The sequence below is a fragment of the Mobula birostris genome, chromosome 15 (assembly GCF_030028105.1).
Source record: "Mobula birostris isolate sMobBir1 chromosome 15, sMobBir1.hap1, whole genome shotgun sequence".
In the NCBI taxonomy this organism is placed as follows: domain Eukaryota; kingdom Metazoa; phylum Chordata; class Chondrichthyes; order Myliobatiformes; family Myliobatidae; genus Mobula; species Mobula birostris.
In genome coordinates, this window is record NC_092384.1 from 22,127,366 (window position 1) to 22,144,646 (window position 17,281).

At 46.1% G+C, this 17,281-nt stretch overlaps 1 protein-coding gene across 3 annotated transcripts in view; it reads left to right on the forward strand.

Moving 5' to 3' along the window:
- Positions 1–17,281, forward strand: part of LOC140210464 (receptor-interacting serine/threonine-protein kinase 2-like) — a 43,769-nt gene that overhangs the window by 16,042 nt on the left and 10,446 nt on the right. For 2 of the 3 annotated variants that reach the window (XM_072279438.1, XM_072279436.1), the window contains exons 4-10: positions 86–135; positions 1,050–1,208; positions 1,853–1,929; positions 5,441–5,507; positions 9,487–9,525; positions 10,876–10,914; positions 13,502–13,540. In XM_072279438.1, the coding sequence (XP_072135539.1) occupies positions 86–135; positions 1,050–1,208; positions 1,853–1,929; positions 5,441–5,507; positions 9,487–9,525; positions 10,876–10,914; positions 13,502–13,540 (470 nt within the window). The remainder of the gene's footprint in view (positions 1–85; positions 136–1,049; positions 1,209–1,852; positions 1,930–5,440; positions 5,508–9,486; positions 9,526–10,875; positions 10,915–13,501; positions 13,541–17,281) is intronic. The other variant, XM_072279437.1, reaches the window with a different exon arrangement.

The following is a 17,281-nucleotide window of genomic DNA, read 5'->3' on the forward strand; positions in this document are numbered from 1 at the left end:
TGTCTCCCTATCTGCTCCTCTATGTCCCTGTTACTATTGGGTGGACTATAAATGCTTTGATCATTTTCTGTTTCTAATTTCACAGCTATGGAATTGTTATCTGGGAGATACTAACATGCAAGAAACCTTATGAACGTAAGTATGACTGTAACTGTTTTATAAAAGCTAAATGCAGAGAATGTGCGAAGCCCTGAGCAGAGCAGTCAGTAAGTGTGGAAGGTGAAACAGAGCTAATGTTTCAGTCAAAGACCTTTGTCAGAATTACATTTTAATCCCATTAAGTACAACCTGGAGAAATGATGGTTTGAAGCACCTATAGTGTATAGGATTATTAAAAATTAACAGAATCCTGCACTGAAGGATTTTATATTATCTTTCTTCTATTTACATTATGTTTTTCATGTTTCCTTGCTCCTTAGTGTTCCGCCCTAACTCACAGAACCTTTCTTGGGACTGATCGTTAGTGGATCTTGCACTCTTACTCTGGATGTGGCCCCATCTTGTAGTTCGGGTGCTTGATGTGATGTTGGTACTGCTGAAGGCTTTGGGAGCCAGCATGTAGCCTAAGGAACATTTTATGCTTTGACCTATCTGCCAACATCCACATCCTTGCATGTGTAAGATTTGTACAAGTTGGCCTGGGGGGCAGAATGAAACATCAAGAGAGATGTTTTACAGTAAAATTCCATAATCCAGCGCTTCTGAGATTTTGATGGTGCTGGATGTGCAGATTTTCTGTCCTGTTAGATGATATTCCTGGTTAAGACCCCAGCACTTTCTTGGTACGGGAGATAAAGGGAGCAGCAAATAGTTTCAACATACATACGTCAATGTGTGTGGCGTTCTTGACCCCTGACCCCTGTTCTGGCTGCACATCCCTCCTACACTCTGCACACTCATCTCACTCCGGGAGTGATCCGTGAGTCAGCTGTCAAGCCACTGGAATTTCCTGACAAGTGGGTATTGAATTATTGGAGTTTTCCCTGTGTTATTTAAGCCACCCGTCTTCCCATTTGGCGCATTGAATGAGGACATTTTCATTTCTTTAGATGCTGTAAACTCTGAGCATTTAAAACTGTGTGTGAGCAAAGGAGACAGACCTGACCTGCGGGACATCCCTGAGGATATTCTGAAATCTCATGAGGGACTCGTCAATCTGATGAAAAAGTGTTGGCTTACAAATCCTGACGATCGCCCTCCCTTTTCAGGTACTCTGGAATTGGAATTGTCAGGTGTAGTGCTTTAGTCTGCGTGCCATCCTGACAAATCATGCCATACCTACGTCTACTGAGGTAGTGGAAAGGAAAATGAAATGTGGTATATCATGTTACATTTACAGAGGGCATGCAGTGCAAGTAGACAAGTTAAGTCCAAGGCCATGTCAACGTAGGCACAGGGATGTACTGGGCCCGTGATGCATACAATATTGATGTCCCATACATCATAAGATATAGCGTATCATGGGGGATGTAAATTTAACACTAGCCCTAACACTAAGGCAGAATAATAGTTTGGCACAAACTAGATGGGCCGAAGGGCCTGTTTCTGTACTGTAGTGTTCTATGACTGTATAAACGCTTTTCTTTAATACTGCCTGTAAAGTTGATCCCTTGAGTTTATAGTGCTAGTGAGTCTCTTTGTAGAGACAAGGAGGGTGTAATAGTTATCAGGACTGGGTGGGAATTGTTCAGAAGGGTGGTGATGGAAGGGGAAGGGGTGTGGGAATGGTCTGGGGGTGGGGACAGATGGGGAGTGGGTGTTAGTCCAGAAACAAGCAGGCGCCTGGTTTCTGTGGATGGGTGGATACTGTGCCCCCTGGTGACTCTGTTTAATGTCTGCTGTTTCCTCCCAGAGTGTGTCTACAATCTCGAGGCAGAGCTGCAGAGTGAGGCAGAGCTCCGAATGGCAGTGCAGGCCCTGGCACAGCAGGTATAGCTTCCCAAGCGGGCACGTGCTTGGGAGAGAGACAACGTGTGTGAGTGTGTGTGAGAGAGAGAGCCTGTGTGTGTGTGTGTGTGTGTGTGTGTCTGTATGTGTATGTGAGTGGGTGTGAGTGTGTGTATGTGTGAGAGAGAGTGGGTGTGTGTCAGTATGTGTATTTGAGTGTGTGTGTGAGTGTGAGAGTGTGTGCAGCTATAGAACAGCAGGACACATGGGGAAAGGAGAGAGCAGTGGTTTAACTAGTAGAGCCACATCCTCATAACCCCCGTCCCCCGTCCCCCATCCCCCGTCACCCGTCACCCGTCTCCGTCCTGATGTCAGTGTGCAGTTTACACCTTCTCAAAGTAACCACACAGGTTTCCTCAAGCCCTCTAGTTTTGTCCCAAATCCCAGAGACAGACAACGTGGTAGGTTACACATCCCTGGTGAGAGAGTGAGTGGCTGAGTTTAGTACAGACTGCTGCCAGTACACTGCCCTTTATTGTTCTGGCATTTCTACAGCCTTTCTATGTTGACTGTCCTGCGAAACACCAGGTAACTCCTGACCTTTGTAATCATCACATCTTTGCATAAGGTGTTGGCGCACACTCCTGTACAGAGAACAGAGCAGTTATACGAGGCTGTTGTTGAACAGAAGGGCCTGAGTTACGGGGAAAGGTTGAACAGGTAAAGACTTTATTCCCTGGGGCATGAGAGAACGAGGGCAGATTTGATAGAGGAATGCTAAATTATGAGAGGTACGGGTAGGCCAAGTGCAAGCAGGCTTTTTCCACTGAGGTCGGGTGAAACTAGGACTTGAGGTTATGGGTTAAGGGTGAAAGGTGAAATGTTTAACGGTGACATGAGGGGTAATTTCTTCACTCATAGGGTGGTGAGGGTGTGGAATGAGCTGCCGGTGGAAGTGGTGGAAGCAGGTTTCATTTCAACATTGAAGAGAAGTTTGGATGAGTACATGGATGGGAGAGGTATGGAGGGCTATGGTCCAGGTGCGGGTTGATGGAACCAGCCAGAATGAGAGTTCAGTATAGACTGGATGAGTTGAAGGGCCTGTTTTTCTACTGTAGTGTTCTATGACTCCATATCTCCATGTATTTCTTACTGTACCCCAGCTTTACTGAGTACAGTTCAAGCATGGAGACACTTTTAACTCTCATCCATCTTCCCTTGATTCAGCTTTGTTCACTGAGGCACTGTTACAGTAGATCTCAAACTACCCCATCTGGCGCCAACAATCATTGCACAGTCAAAGTCACTTAGGTCACATTCTGATGTTTGGTCTGAACAACAACTGAACCTCTTGGCCATGTCTGCATGCTTTTATACATTGAGTTGCTGCCACGTGATTGTCTGATGAGATATTTGCATTAAAGAGCAGGTGTACCTAATAAAGTGGCCACAGAGTGTATATGATTGTGTATCTACTATATGTAATGTACATGAGTATGGCAAAACAAATAGTTTATTGCAACTGCAACTGGTAAATTTCTGTGTATGTTTTATTTAAGATAAAATCAGAAAATGCTGGAAATATTCAGCAGGCCAGGCAGAATCTGTGGAAGGGCAAATGCGAGGCTAAACTGTATCAGTTTTTGTCTTAGCAGAATGGGGGGATGGTGGCGATCTTATTAAACTGTACAAGATCCTGAAGGGATGCGATGGGGGAGAAGTTGAGAAGCTTTCACTACAGGGAATGTCTCAATGAAAGGGTCATAATTAAAGAATAATAGTAGATCAATACAGTCCATTCAGCCCACAACATTATACTGACCTGTATAAGCCTACTCCACACTCAATCAAATGCATTCTTCCGTCACAGTGTGCCTCTATTTTCATTACGTCCGTGTGCCTGGGTGGCTTTGCCATTTACAAACCTTTTCCTGCACGAGCCTGATGTAACATTCCAGCCGGTCACTTGGAGCTGTTGGGAGGATTACTAGGAAGGCCTAGTAGGAGGTGATGGAAATCCAGACTGAGCTCAGATGCAACTAAAACCAACCCTTGCACTTAGTTTACGTTTGTTTCTTCGTGGAATGAAGATGGGAAGCTGTCCCTTTGTCCTGGAATTGTATGGTAATATGGTTTCCTCCCAACTAGGCAGTTTGCCTGGTGCACAGACGTTTGAGCTTGGAGTAAGATTGGGCTGAGGGTCACTTAGCATGCCTTGTCACTCAAAGCAGTCAGTGCTAATGTGATTGTGACTTCAAATTAATATTCCCACCCACTCTCAGCGACCCTTCACCCCTGCTATCATGAACCTACTTACCTCTGCCTTAGAAAGATATGCAGTGTCTTGCTTCCACTGCCCTTTGAGGAAGAGAAATTCCAAAACTCAGCATCCCTTGTGTTAACATGCAAGACTTTACTTTTAAACTGTTACACCTTTTCCCCAGCTCTGAATACATAAACAGAAACATCCTCTTCATGTCCACCCTCTCAAGTCCTTTCAGGATCTTAAATGTTTCACTCAAGTCTCCTCTCACTCTCCTTAACTCTTCCGAAGACAACCACCCGTTCTGGAAACAGTGTCCTGTGTCTCCCGAGCACCTGGTCACTTTGCTGTGACTGCCCGTTCAGAGCGAATGGGGAAGGGTGGTAACCCAGATTCAGAGGGTATTGAGGACACTGGAGGTAATGGAATTGGAATTGGTTCATCATTACCACATACTGAGATGCCGTGAAAAGTTTACCTTGCACACTGTTCATTGCGCAGTGTGTTGAAGTACTACAAAGTAAAACGACAGCAATACAGAATAAAGTGTAACAGCTACAAAGGAAATGCAGTCTGGAAAAAAGAAGGGTGTAAGACCACTGCAAAGTAGATTGTGAGGTCAAGAGTCCATCTTATCACACAAGAGGTTCATTCAAGAGCGGTACAGAAGCTGCCCTTGAGCTTGGTGGCACGTGCTTTCAGGCTTTTGTATTTTCTGCTCGATGGGAGAGGGAAAAATGCCCAATGTCGGGATGGGTGGGTCTTTGATTATGCTAGCTACATAACTGAGGGGAGGTTGGTTTCCGTGGTATGCTGAACTGGGTCCACGACTCTGCAGTTTCTTGCGGTCACGTGCGTAGCAGTTACCATCCCAAGCCATGATACGTTCAGGTAGAAGGTGCCCAGAGGGAGCCAGATGTCAAGGTGAGGTCTCAAGGCCCATTGAGTAGACCATCCCAAAGAAATACGAAGAAAGGAGAGGAGAAGTGAAGTTGGGTTTGAAAAGTTTGTCAAGCAGGGAAGAGGGATCCCAGAGGGAAATCTTTGAAGTCTGGGGCAGAAACAAAATAGAGTGACAAACTGTGGCAACTTAGTCTGAATTTCACCACCGTGAGGGAGCAGGGGTTGGGAAGCTAGTGAATTCAGCACTAAATACAATCACAAAAAATGCAGATGATGGAAATCCGAACCAGAATGTGAAAATGCTGGAACCACATCCACAAAGGATGAGCTGCTCTGAATTGCCTCGTTATTTTCTGGCCCTGTGTGATTTTGCTTTTCTCTGTGCAGGAGTCCACTTGCGTAGACAGAGCCTGGGATACAAGACGCGATGTGAATGACAGCGTCAGCCTCTGTGGTAATTGCGAATTAGTGCTTCTTTCCTAGACTCTGACAGAAGAGCAAGATTCTTGTTCTAGCTTGGAGTTTCTTATCAACTTTTCCACATGCCAGTGGTTAACTTTTGTCTTAACCATAGAACGACACAGCACCTTACAGCACCTGGCCCACGATGTTATGCTGTGCTTTTAGCCTCCTCCAAGATCAATCTAACCCTTCCCTTCCACATAACCCTCCATTTGCTTTCATCCTTGAGTCTATCTAAGAGTTTCTTAGATCTCCCTAATGTATTGCTGTCTACCACCACCTCAGCAGTACAATCCCTGTACCCACCACTCTCTGTGTAAAAGACCCATCTTTGATATCTTCCCTATACTTTGCTCTAATCACCTTAAAATTATGCCCCCTTGTGTTATCCGTTTCTGCCCTGGTGAAAGGTTGCTGTGGCTGTCCACTCTATCTATGCCTTTTACCATTTATACACCTTTACCACTTATCCTCTTTTGTTTCAAAGAGAAAAGCCTTTGCCTGCTCAACCTGTCCTCTGAAACATGCTTTCTGACCCAGGACGTATCCTAGTAAATCTCCTCCGAGCCATCTCCAAAGCTTCCATGTCCTTCCTATAATGAGGTGACCAGAACTGAACACTGTAAGGTCTAAACAGAATATTATAGAGCTGCAACATTATCTTGTGGCTTGTGAATTCAGTCCCCCAAAGAATGAAGGCCAGCACATCCCATCACCACTTGCTGCTTGCATGGCAATTTTTGAGGGATCTATGGACATGGACCCTCAGATCCCTCTGTTCCTCCACACAGATCAGATTCCTGCCGTTAACCCTGCACTCTGCCTTTAAGTTTGACCTTAAGTGAATCAATTCATACTTTTCTAATTGAACTCCATCTGCCACTTCTCAGCCTAGCTCTGCATCCTACAACAACCTTCTACACTATTCAAAACACCAGCAACATTTGTGTCATCTGCAAACTTATTAACTCACCCTTCCACTTCCTTATCCGAGTCATTTATAAAAATCTCAAAGAGCAAATCCCCGTGGAACACCACTGGTCACCGACCTCCAGGCAGAATAAGCTCCATCTGCTACCACTCTCTGCCTTCCGTGGTCAAACCAGTTCTGAATTCACACAGCCCAGTTTCCCTGGATCCCATGCCGCCTGTCTTTCGGTACAAGCCTACCATGGAGAGCTTTATCAAATGCCTTTTGAAAATCTGTATACACTACATCCACTGCTCTACCTTCATCAATGTGTTTTGTCACTTCCCCAAATAATTCATGCAGGCTCGTGAAGCACAACTTGTCCCTCACAAAGCCACCAATGCTTGTAAATCCTGTTTCTAAGGATCATCTCCAATAGTTTTCCCACCACTGACCTGAGATTCACTGGTCTATAATTCCAAAGATTATTCCTATGACCTTTCTTGAACAGAGGAGTAGCATTTGCCCCCCTCCAACCTTCTGGTACTAATCCTGTGGCCAGTGAGGGTGCAAAGATCATCACCAAAGTTGCAGAAACCTTTTCTTTTGCTTCCTGTAGTAACCAGAGGCATATCCCATCTGGTTTTGGGGTCTCACCTATCCTAGAGCCTTGCTAAAGTTCCAAGGCAGCTGCTTTCTAAATGTCAATGTGTTCCAGCATATCAGCCTGTTTTATGCAGTCCTGCCATTCACAAAGGTCTCTTTCACTGGTGAATACTGAAATAAGGTATTCATTGAGGGCATCCCCGACCTCCTCTGACACAAGGGACCTTTCCTCTTTTAACCTGTTTCGTCCTACCCTGACTCTAATCATTGTGTTCTTCACATACGTGAAGGGGCTTTCCTTAATCTTACTCAGCAAGGCCTTCTCATGTCCCCTTCTAGAACTCCTAAATCTCTTGTTAATCGCTTTCCTGGCAACCTTTTAATTCTCCAAAGCCCTGTCTGATCCTTGTATCCTAGAACTTAACTAAGCTTCCTTCTTCCTCTTGACAAGATGTTCCACCTCTCTTGCCAACCACGATTTCCTCACATGGCCATCCTTTCCTTGTTTTTTATATAGTTTTACACATTTTTGTCTTTTTGCCATTTCCCACCTTTGGGACACCCCTGTGATTTAACCAGGGCACTAAGAGAGAGTTGGAACAGCAACACACCTTCCCCATGCTGGAATTATCAGAGATCGGTTTGGATCACTCCTCAGTCCATGCAGGCTACTGCATCACAGAATAGAGCCCCCCATTCCTCAGGGAGAACAGACCCCCCCCCGTTCCTCAAGGAGAACAGACCCCCCCCCCCCGTTCCTCAGGGAGAACAGACCCCCCCCCCGTTCCTCAAGGAGAACAGACCCCCCCCCCCGTTCCTCAGGGAGAACAGACCCCCCCCCCCGTTCCTCAGGGAGAACAGGAGAACAGAGCCCGTACCTCAGGGAGAACAGACCCCGTTCCTCAGGGAGAACAGAGCAAACAGGGAACTGACAGAAAAAAAAGACATAAGAATATGCTCTTTGACATCTAACTTTACAGTTATAAGATCTCAGTTATTCTTTTTGATCCTTAGAAGTTCTTAATTGGTCCGGCAGTACTTTTGAAGTGGGGACTGTCTGATATCCCCAAGGTGGCCTGTCACCAGCAGAGGTGTCGAGAAAAGCTCCTGTCAGGGACCCTGTCCTCCTTCGAGTGACCACCCTCTTCTCCAAGAAACAGGATTAGGCCCAAGATAAATAAATATAACTCCAGAGGAAAAGGATTTTAAAAAAACAAGAGGCCTCTGTGTTCCAGCTGTGGAAGCTGTGATAGAGTGCCTGTGGTTGCTCTGACCAGGTGCTGGGTGTCAGGTCAGCAGAGGCAACGAGGAGCTCATTTGATGATACTTCAAACAAATAAAGTCCAAGCCTGAGTCTTCCTCAATTGGGCATGAGTTTTGCTCAGTGGAATATCCTGAGCTGATTTGGTTCAGCCTGCAGGTATAAGGTCTTCGTCACCGATCGTCCAAGGCTGTACTGAGTTCCTGCAGTGTGTTGGTACTCAACTCCGCACCAAATGCTGAAACCACTCAGCAGGTCAGGCAGCATGAGTGGAGCCTGGGCAGCAACCCGCTCTTCACGTGCCAGACGTCTCCAAGGTGTCAGTGGACCTCTTCCCAGCCCGTGTAGGCTGCTGTTTCTCAGAACAGAGCACCCCAGTGAGAAGGAGGTGGCAGTGGAGGTCCAAGTACATCCTTCTGTGGATCCTTGCCATACTAGATCATGGGGTAGCAAGGGTGGGGGCCCTGAATCTTCTGGATGGGGTGCCAGGACTCAAGTTCTGAGATGATGGCCTCTTCCTAGAATCATGACTGGCTGTTTAAAATAGACAGCATCCAGTTTGTACATGGAGTTTGAGCTCAGATACTCTGTGGCTGAACTTCATTCTGTGCCTAGCTGCTCTTTGACAAAATCCACAGAGGCTGACTAAACCTTGGACCTTGATATTACCGTGCTTGCACAGATCATTCAGCCAATCAAGTCTATACCATCCCCGAGAAGAGCTCTCCCATCTCTTCATTAGAATGTAGATAATAAAACTACCTTTATCTCAATATATAAACTCAAGATCTCAGCCCGAAACAGCAACTGTTAATTCCTGTTTCTATAGATGCTGCCTGACCTGCTGAGTTTCTCCAGCATTTCATGTGTGTTGCTCTTTATCTCAGTACATTGCTATTGTATATCTAAATACACAATAATGCTGTACTTGGATAATGGCACGTGTGGTATTTTCTGTACCCTATAAACTACCTGGAAAGATTATAAGCTTGTGTCATTTTAACTTGCCTCTTTCACGTTTTAAAAAACTTTGTGCAGTTCTTGGCGCCACCACCAGATGGCATTGCAGGCTATCGTTCACTGTGGTGACCAAATCCGTGTCCTTGCACTCCGAAATACACAATTCACTCTGCTCAGTGTAATTCTTACTACATTATTCCCAGCTGATCGCTAATGGTTTCTTGTTTTGTTTAGAACCCGTTGAGGAACAGAATGAAAACTTCAACCTTGTCGGTGAGTCATCTGAACAGTGACACCTTCAGTGGTGGGAATTATTTCCCTGTTGGCTGGACTGATGCCATCTGGGGCCAAGGTGCTAGGTACCTGGAGAGTGCCCTGTTTAAGTGTGGAGAAGATGGTAGTGGAGGTGCAAGTGATGTCTACCATGGATCCTTGCCACGCGGGACTGAGGTGTGGCTAGAGGTGAGGTCTTTGGACTCAAGCTGTTGAGTCTGAATCCCCTGGATCTCCTGACTGGCTTCCGGGAAGGGTAGGAGTGACTGGAGTAACTGCAGGTGTCCTCAGTAGGTGCTGAGAAAGCTATTCACAGTGAAGTTGCTTCTGTCACCGGTGAGTCTTGTGCCCTGTTGCAGGAGGATTGGTGGGGCCACAACGTGAACCTTGACCTTTAAATTCTGAAAATAGCCTCCCTCAAGAGAAAAGCTCAGCTAATGAGCTGCTCTTTGGCTCTTTTCGGTTGTACCTTGTCAAGCAAAGGGGACCATGAAAACGCCTTCTGAAATTCAGCTGCCCAGAAATCTCTGACTGCTGTACTACATATGGGGCCTGATAATGACAAGCTGTGATCCCAACCCAGGAGACACAATTCCGCTGCACGCTGGAGTTGTGCTTGTTCATCTTCCCTTCTTCAACCTTCAAACTCACTCTGACAACTCTGCTCACTTCTGTCCTGCTGTTATCAGACTCCTGAATGAAATTCTTGTACAATAAGGCAGACTCTTGGCCTCAGAATCGGCCTCTTTTTATTTTATTTTATTCTGCATTGTACTGCTTTACCTTTGTCTAGTTTAAATCATTGTGTAATGATGAAGAGTGAATAATGTGTGAAGCAAATTTAAGATAAGCTTTTCACGGTATCTCGGTACATGAGACAATAATAAACCAATGCCCATCCCTATGTCACCTCCAAAAGGCTTCTGTCTGGACTGGATGAGCGGGAAGCCATTCAAACGTCAACTCTTGCAGTGGAGAACCAGGACACCCAAGCTGCAGTCATTGACAGAGTACTCAGCTTCTGAGACCCCCTGGTCGTGTTGTCACTAAGGAGTGCGGGGGGGGGGCGCGAGAGCAGATGGGGAGGTTCAGACGAGTACATCCAGTGGTAAGTCCCAAAAGGGGACTGGACAAGCAGTTCCAGGTAGAAAGAACAAACAGTGGGGCTAATTAGAGATTCGGAGTGCAGGAGGAGGGAAAATGGGTTGAATAGGTTTCTCAGCTCCCTGTAACAAACTACTGGGACAGTTGCCATAACCAGACTAGTCTGTGATGATGAGACTTCTGACCCAATAAAATGGGATCCACTCCTGATCTGTTCTTTCTGTGGTCTTCCCCATGATTTTTCAGAGCCCGTCCCGGAATCCGTCTGGAAGGAAGGCATGTCTGGTGAGTCTGTTGTGCTCTTTTTGTGCCAGTATGCAACTTCCGGGGGTCTTCACCAGCCTGGATTCCAATCCCATGACATGGGGCAGAGGTGACAGAAAAAGGTGACGTTAGAAGGGAAAAGATGAAATATCAAAGCAAGCTAGCAAATAATATCAAAGTGAATAGTAAAATCTTTTTCAAGTATGTAAAAAATAAAAGAGAAATGAGAATGGATATAAGACCACTAGAAAATGAGGCAGGAGAAATAATAATGGGGGAAAAGGAGATGGCAGATGAACTAAATGAGTATTTTGCATCATTCTTCACTGTGGAAGACACTAGCAGTGTGCCGGATGCTGTAGTGTGTGTAGGAAGAGAAGTGGGTGCTGTTACTCTTAAATGTCACTCCACTCTTTAACAAAGGAGGAAGACAGCAGAAAGGAAATTATAGACCAATTAGCCTGACCTCAGTGGTTGAGAAGATGTTAGAGTCAATGGTTAAGGATGGGATGATGGACAGGACAAGATAGGACAAAGTCAGCATGGTTTTTTTAAAGGAAAATTCTGCCAGATGAACCTGTTGGAATTCTTTGAGGAGATTACAAGTAGGATAGATAAAAGGGATGCAGTGGATGTATATTTGGACTTTCAGAAGGCCTTTGACAAGATGCCACACATGAGGCTGCTTACCAAGTTAAGAGCCCATGGTATTACAGGAAAGTTACTAACATGGTTGGAGCATTGGCTGATTGGAAGAAGGCAGCGAGTGAAAATAAAAGGATCGTTTTCTGTTTGGCTGCCAGTGACTAGTGGTGTTCCACAGGGGTCGGTGTTGGGACCACTTCTTTTTATGCTGTATGTAAATGATGATGAAATAGATGGGTTCGTTGCCAAGTTTGCAGATGATACGAAGATTGGTGGAGGGGCAGGTAGTGTTGAGGAAACATGCAGGATGCAGAAGGACTTCTCGATTAGAGGACAGATTAGGAGAATGGGCAAGAAAGTGGTCAATGAAATACAATGTTGGAAAATGCTTGGTCATGCATGTTGGTAGTAGAAATAAATGTGCAGACTATCTCCTAAATGGGGAGAAAGTCCAAAAACCTGACATGCAGTGGGACTTGGGAGTCCTTGTGCAGAACTCCCTAAAGGTTAACTTGCATGCTGATTCAGTGGTGAGGAAGGCAAATGTTATGTTAGCATTCATTTCAAGAGGTTGAGAATACAAGAACAAGGATGTGATGCTAAGGTTTTATAAGACACTGGTGAGGCCTCACCTGGAGTATTGTGAACAGTTTTGGGCCCCTCAACCGAGAAGAGATGTACTAGCATTGGAGAGGTTTCCAGAGGAGGCTCACAAGGATGATTTCAGGAATGAAGGGGTTATCATACGAGGAACGTTTGAGGGCTCTGGGTCTCAGGGGAAACAGATCGAGGAGGAGAGGAGTGTAGGGAACAGATCGAGGAGGAGAGGAGCGTGGGGAACAGATTGAGGAGGAGAGGAGGGTGTGAGGAAACAGATCGAGGAGGAGAGGAGTGTGGGGAAACATCAAGGAGGAGAGGAGTGTGGGGAAACAGATCGAGGAGGAGAGAAGGGTGTGGGGAACAGATCGAGGAGGAGAGGAGTGTGGGGAAACAGATCGAGGAGGAGAGGAGGGTGTGGGGAACAGATCGAGGAGGAGAGGAGAGTGTGGGGAAACAGATTGAAGAGGAGAGGAGGGTGTGGGGAAACAGATTGAGGAGGAGAGGAGGGTGTGGGGAAACAGATTGAGGAGGAGCGGAGGGTGTGGGGAACAGATCGAGGAGGAGAGGAGAGTGTGGGGAAACAGATTGAAGAGGAGAGGAGGGTGTGAGGAAACAGATTGAGGAGGAGAGGAGGGTGTGGGGAACAGATCGAGGAGGAGAGGAGTGTGGGGAAACAGATCGAGGAGGAGAGAAGGGTGTGGGGAACAGATCGAGGAGGAGAGGAGTGTGGGGAAACAGATCGAGGAGGAGAGGAGGGTGTGGGGAAACAGATTGAAGAGGAGAGGAGGGTGTGGGGAAACAGATTGAGGAGGAGAGGAGGGTGTGGGGAAACAGATTGAGGAGGAGCGGAGGGTGTGGGGAACAGATCAAGGAGGAGAGGAGAGTGTGGGGAAACAGATTGAAGAGGAGAGGAGGGTGTGGGGAAACAGATTGAGGAGGAGAGGAGGGTGTGGGGAAACAGATTGAGGAGGAGAGGAGGGTGCGGGGAAACAGATTGAGGAGGAGAGGAGGGTGTGGGGAAACAGATTGAGGAGGAGAGGAGGGTGCGGGGAAACAGATTGAGGAGGAGAGGAGGGTGTGGGGAACAGATCGAGGAGGAGAGGAGGGTGTGGGGAACGTGAAGAGAGTGAAGGAGGGGTTTGAGATCGAGGGGGCTGTGGAAGTGGGGTGGTCGGAGGGGAAGAATGTGGAGATAGAGAAAGGAGATCATTGGGAAGAGGAGAGGAGTCAGAAGGTGAAGTTCTGAGGGTCTGCTGACAAGGGAGAGGTGGGGGTGGAAGGAAGGGGTTGGGAGAGGCGGCAGTGTACATTACAATCCTCACAGCGTACCCTTCAATGTTGATTTCTCTCTCTTTCTCTGCAGAAATGTCACGGGATTCCAGCCAAGAGAGAGTTGTAAAGTGTGAGTATTTGTGACACTTGGTATGTTAAAGCCATTGGCAGCAGGACCCCTCCCCTGTCATGTCCGTCCGTCCATGAGGTGCGTGGAAGCAGTGGGGTGGAAGAGGATCTCTGCCCTGTTATTGGCTCAGAACTGGCTCAGTTCATTGGGCCCCCTCTGACCCTTTCTATGGCCTGTTGAAAGTATGGCCACCCTCTAGCTTCAGGCAGACTGTGCCTCAGCAGCAAGCCAGAGATCATTCAACACCATGACACTAGACAATAGACAATAGGTGCAGGAGTAGGCCATTCGGCCCTTTGAGCCAGCACCGCCATTCACTGTGATCATGGCTGATCATCCACAATCAGTATCCAATTCCTGCCTTATTCCCATAACCTTTGATTCCACTATCTTTAAGAGCTCTATCCATCTCTTTTTTGAAAGCATCCAGAGACTTGGCCTCCACAGCCTTCTGGGGCAGAGCATTCCATATATCCACCACTCTCTGGGTGAAAAAGTTTTTCCTCAACTCCGTTCGAAATGGCCTACTCCTAATTCTTAAACCGTGGCCTCTGGTTCTGGACTCACCCATCAGCGGGAACATGCTTCCCGCCTCCAGCGTGTCCAATCCCTTAATAATCTTATATGTTTCAATAAGATCCCCTCTCAGCCTTCTAAATTCCAGAGTATACAAGCCCAGTCGCTCCAATCTTTCGACATATGACAGTCCCGCCATCCCGGAAATTAACCTTGTGAACCTACGCTGCACTCCCTCAATAGCAAGAATGTCCTTCCTCAAATTTGGAGACCTAAACTGCACACAGTACTCCAGGTGTGGTTTCACCAGGGCCCTGTACAGCTGCAGAAGGACCTCTTTGCTCTTATACTCAATTCCCCTTGTTATGAAGGCCAGCATGCCATTAGCTTTCTTCACTGCCTGCTGTACTTGCATGCTCGCTTTCAGTGACTGATGTACAAGAACACCTAGATCTCGTTGTGCTTCCCCTTTTCCTAACTTGACTCCATTTAGATCATAATCTGCCTTCCCGTTCTTACCACCAAAGTGGATAACCTCACATTTATCCACATTAAACTGCATCTGCCATGCATCTGCCCAATCACCCAGCCTGTCCATTCTCATAACATCCTCCTCATATTTCACACTGCCACCCAGCTTTGTGTCATTGGCAAATTTGCTAATGTTACTTTTAATTCCCTCATCTAAATCATTAATATATATTGTAAACAGCTGCGGTCCCAGCACTGAACCCGGTGGTACCCCACTGGTCACCGCCTGCCATTCTGAAAGGGACCCGTTAATCGCTACTCTTTGTCTTCTGTCAGCCAGCCAATTTTCAATCCATGTCAGTACTCTGCCCCCAATACCATGTGCCCTAATTTTGCCCACTAATCTCCTATGTGGGACTTTATCAAAGGCTTTCTGAAAGTCCAGGCACACTACATCCATTGGCTCTCCCTTGTCCATTTTCATAGTTACATCCTCAAAAAATTCCAGAAGATTAGTCAAGCACGATTTCCCCTTTGTAAATCTATGCTGACTTGGACCAATCCTGTTACTACTATCCAGATGTGTCGTAATTTCATCTTTTATAATTGACTCCAGCATCTTTCCCACCACTGACGTTAGGCTAACCGGTCTATAATTTCCTGTTTTCTCTCTTCCTCCCTTCTTGAAGAGAGGGACAATATTAGCCACCCTCCAATCCACAGGAACTGATCCTGAATCTATAGAACACTGGAAAATGATTACCAATGCGTCGATGATTTCTAAAGCCACCTCCTTAAGTACCCTGGGATGCAGACCATCAGGTCCCGGGGACTTATCAGCCTTCAGACCCAACAGCCTATCCAACACCATTTCCTGCCTAATATAAATTTCCTTCAATTCATCCATTACCCTAAGTCTTTTGGCCGCTATTACATCTGGGAGATTGTTTGTGTCTTCCCCAGTGAAGACAGATCCAAAGTACCTGTTCAACTCGTCTGCCATTTCCTTGTTCTCCAAAATAAATTCACCTGCTTATTTCTTCAAGGGCCCAATTTTGATCTTAACTATTTTTTTCCTTTTCACATACCTAAAGAAGCTTTTACTATCCTCCTTTATATTCTTGGCTAGTTTACCTTCGTATCTCTTTTTTTTCTCCACGTATTGCCTTTTTAGTTATCTTTAAAAGTTCCTCAATCCTCTGGCTTCCCACTCGTCTTTGCTATGTTATACTTCTCTTTTATTTTTATACTGTCCATTACCTCCCTTGTCAGCCACAGCCTCCCTTTACTCCCCTTAGGATCTTTCTTCCTCTTTGGAACGAACTGATCCTGCACCTTCCGCATTATTCCCAGAAACACTTGCCATTGCTGTTCCACTGTCATCCCTGCTAGGGTATTGTTCCATTGAATTTTGGGCAGCTCCTCCCTCATAGCACCATAGTTCCCTTTGTTCAACTGTAATACTGACACTTCCGAGTTTCCCTTCTCCCTCTCAAATTGTAGATTAAAACTTATCATATTGTGGTCACTATCTCCTAATGGCTCCTTTACCTCGAAGTCCCTGATCAAATCTGGTTCATTGCACAACACTAAATCTAGAATTGCGTTCTCTCTGGTAGGCTTCAGTACAAGCTGTTCTAAGAATCCATCTCGGAGGGACTCCACAAACTCCCTTTCTTGGGGTCCAGTACCAACCTAATTCCTGCAGTCTACCTGCATGTTGAAATCCCCCATAACAACTGTAGCATTACCTTTGCGACATGCCAGTTTTAACTCTTGGTTCAACTTACACCCTACATCCAGACTACTGTTTGAGGGCCTGTAGATAACTCCCATTAGGGTCTTCTTACCCTTAGAATTTCTCAGTTCTATCTATGACACCTAGGGTAACCCTGATGGAATTTCACCAAAACTGGGAATTATGGAACAACATTGCTGGAAACACTCAGCAGGCCAGGCAATGTCGGGTTGCAGAAACAGAGCCAATATCTGAGGCCAGTGACTCTTCACTGAAACTAGTCCAGCCATCAGAAATCATAGCTTGAAAGAGATGGGGCATTTGTATTACTTGGGAGAAGGACGCAGAGGTATACAAATGAGGCAAACCAGCAGCAAGGTCATGGGCCTTATACGGATTACAGAGGAGGAGGTGTTTGTTGTCTTGAGGCAAATTAGGGTGGATAAATCTCCAGGGCCTGACAAGGTGTTTCCTCGGACCCTGTAGGAGGCTAGCGCAGAAATTGCAGGGGCCCTAGCAGATACATTTAAAATTTTCTTAGCCATGGGTGAGACACTGGAGGATTGGAGGATAACTAATATTCTTCTGTTGTTTAAGAAAGGCTCTAAGCATAAACCAGGAAATTATAGGCTGGTAAACCCGACATCAGTAGTGGGAAAGTTATTAGAAGGTATTCTAAGGGACTGGATATACGAGTATTTGGCCAGTCAACATAGCTTTGTGCATGGTAGGTTGAGTCTAACCTATCTCAGAGGGTTTTTTGAGGAAGTTACCAGGAAAGTTGATGAAGGGATGTTGTCTATGTGGACTTTAGCAAGGCCTTTAATTATTTGGATGATAATGTGGTAAACTGGGGGATCAGCAAATTTGTGGATGACACCAGGATTGGGGGTGAAATTTTCAGCAAGGAAGGCTATCAAGGCTTGCAACAGGAAAATCCTGCCTGACTAACCTACTGCAAATGTTTCTGAGGAAATTACAGGCAGGGCAGACAAAGGAGATGCAGCAGATGTGGT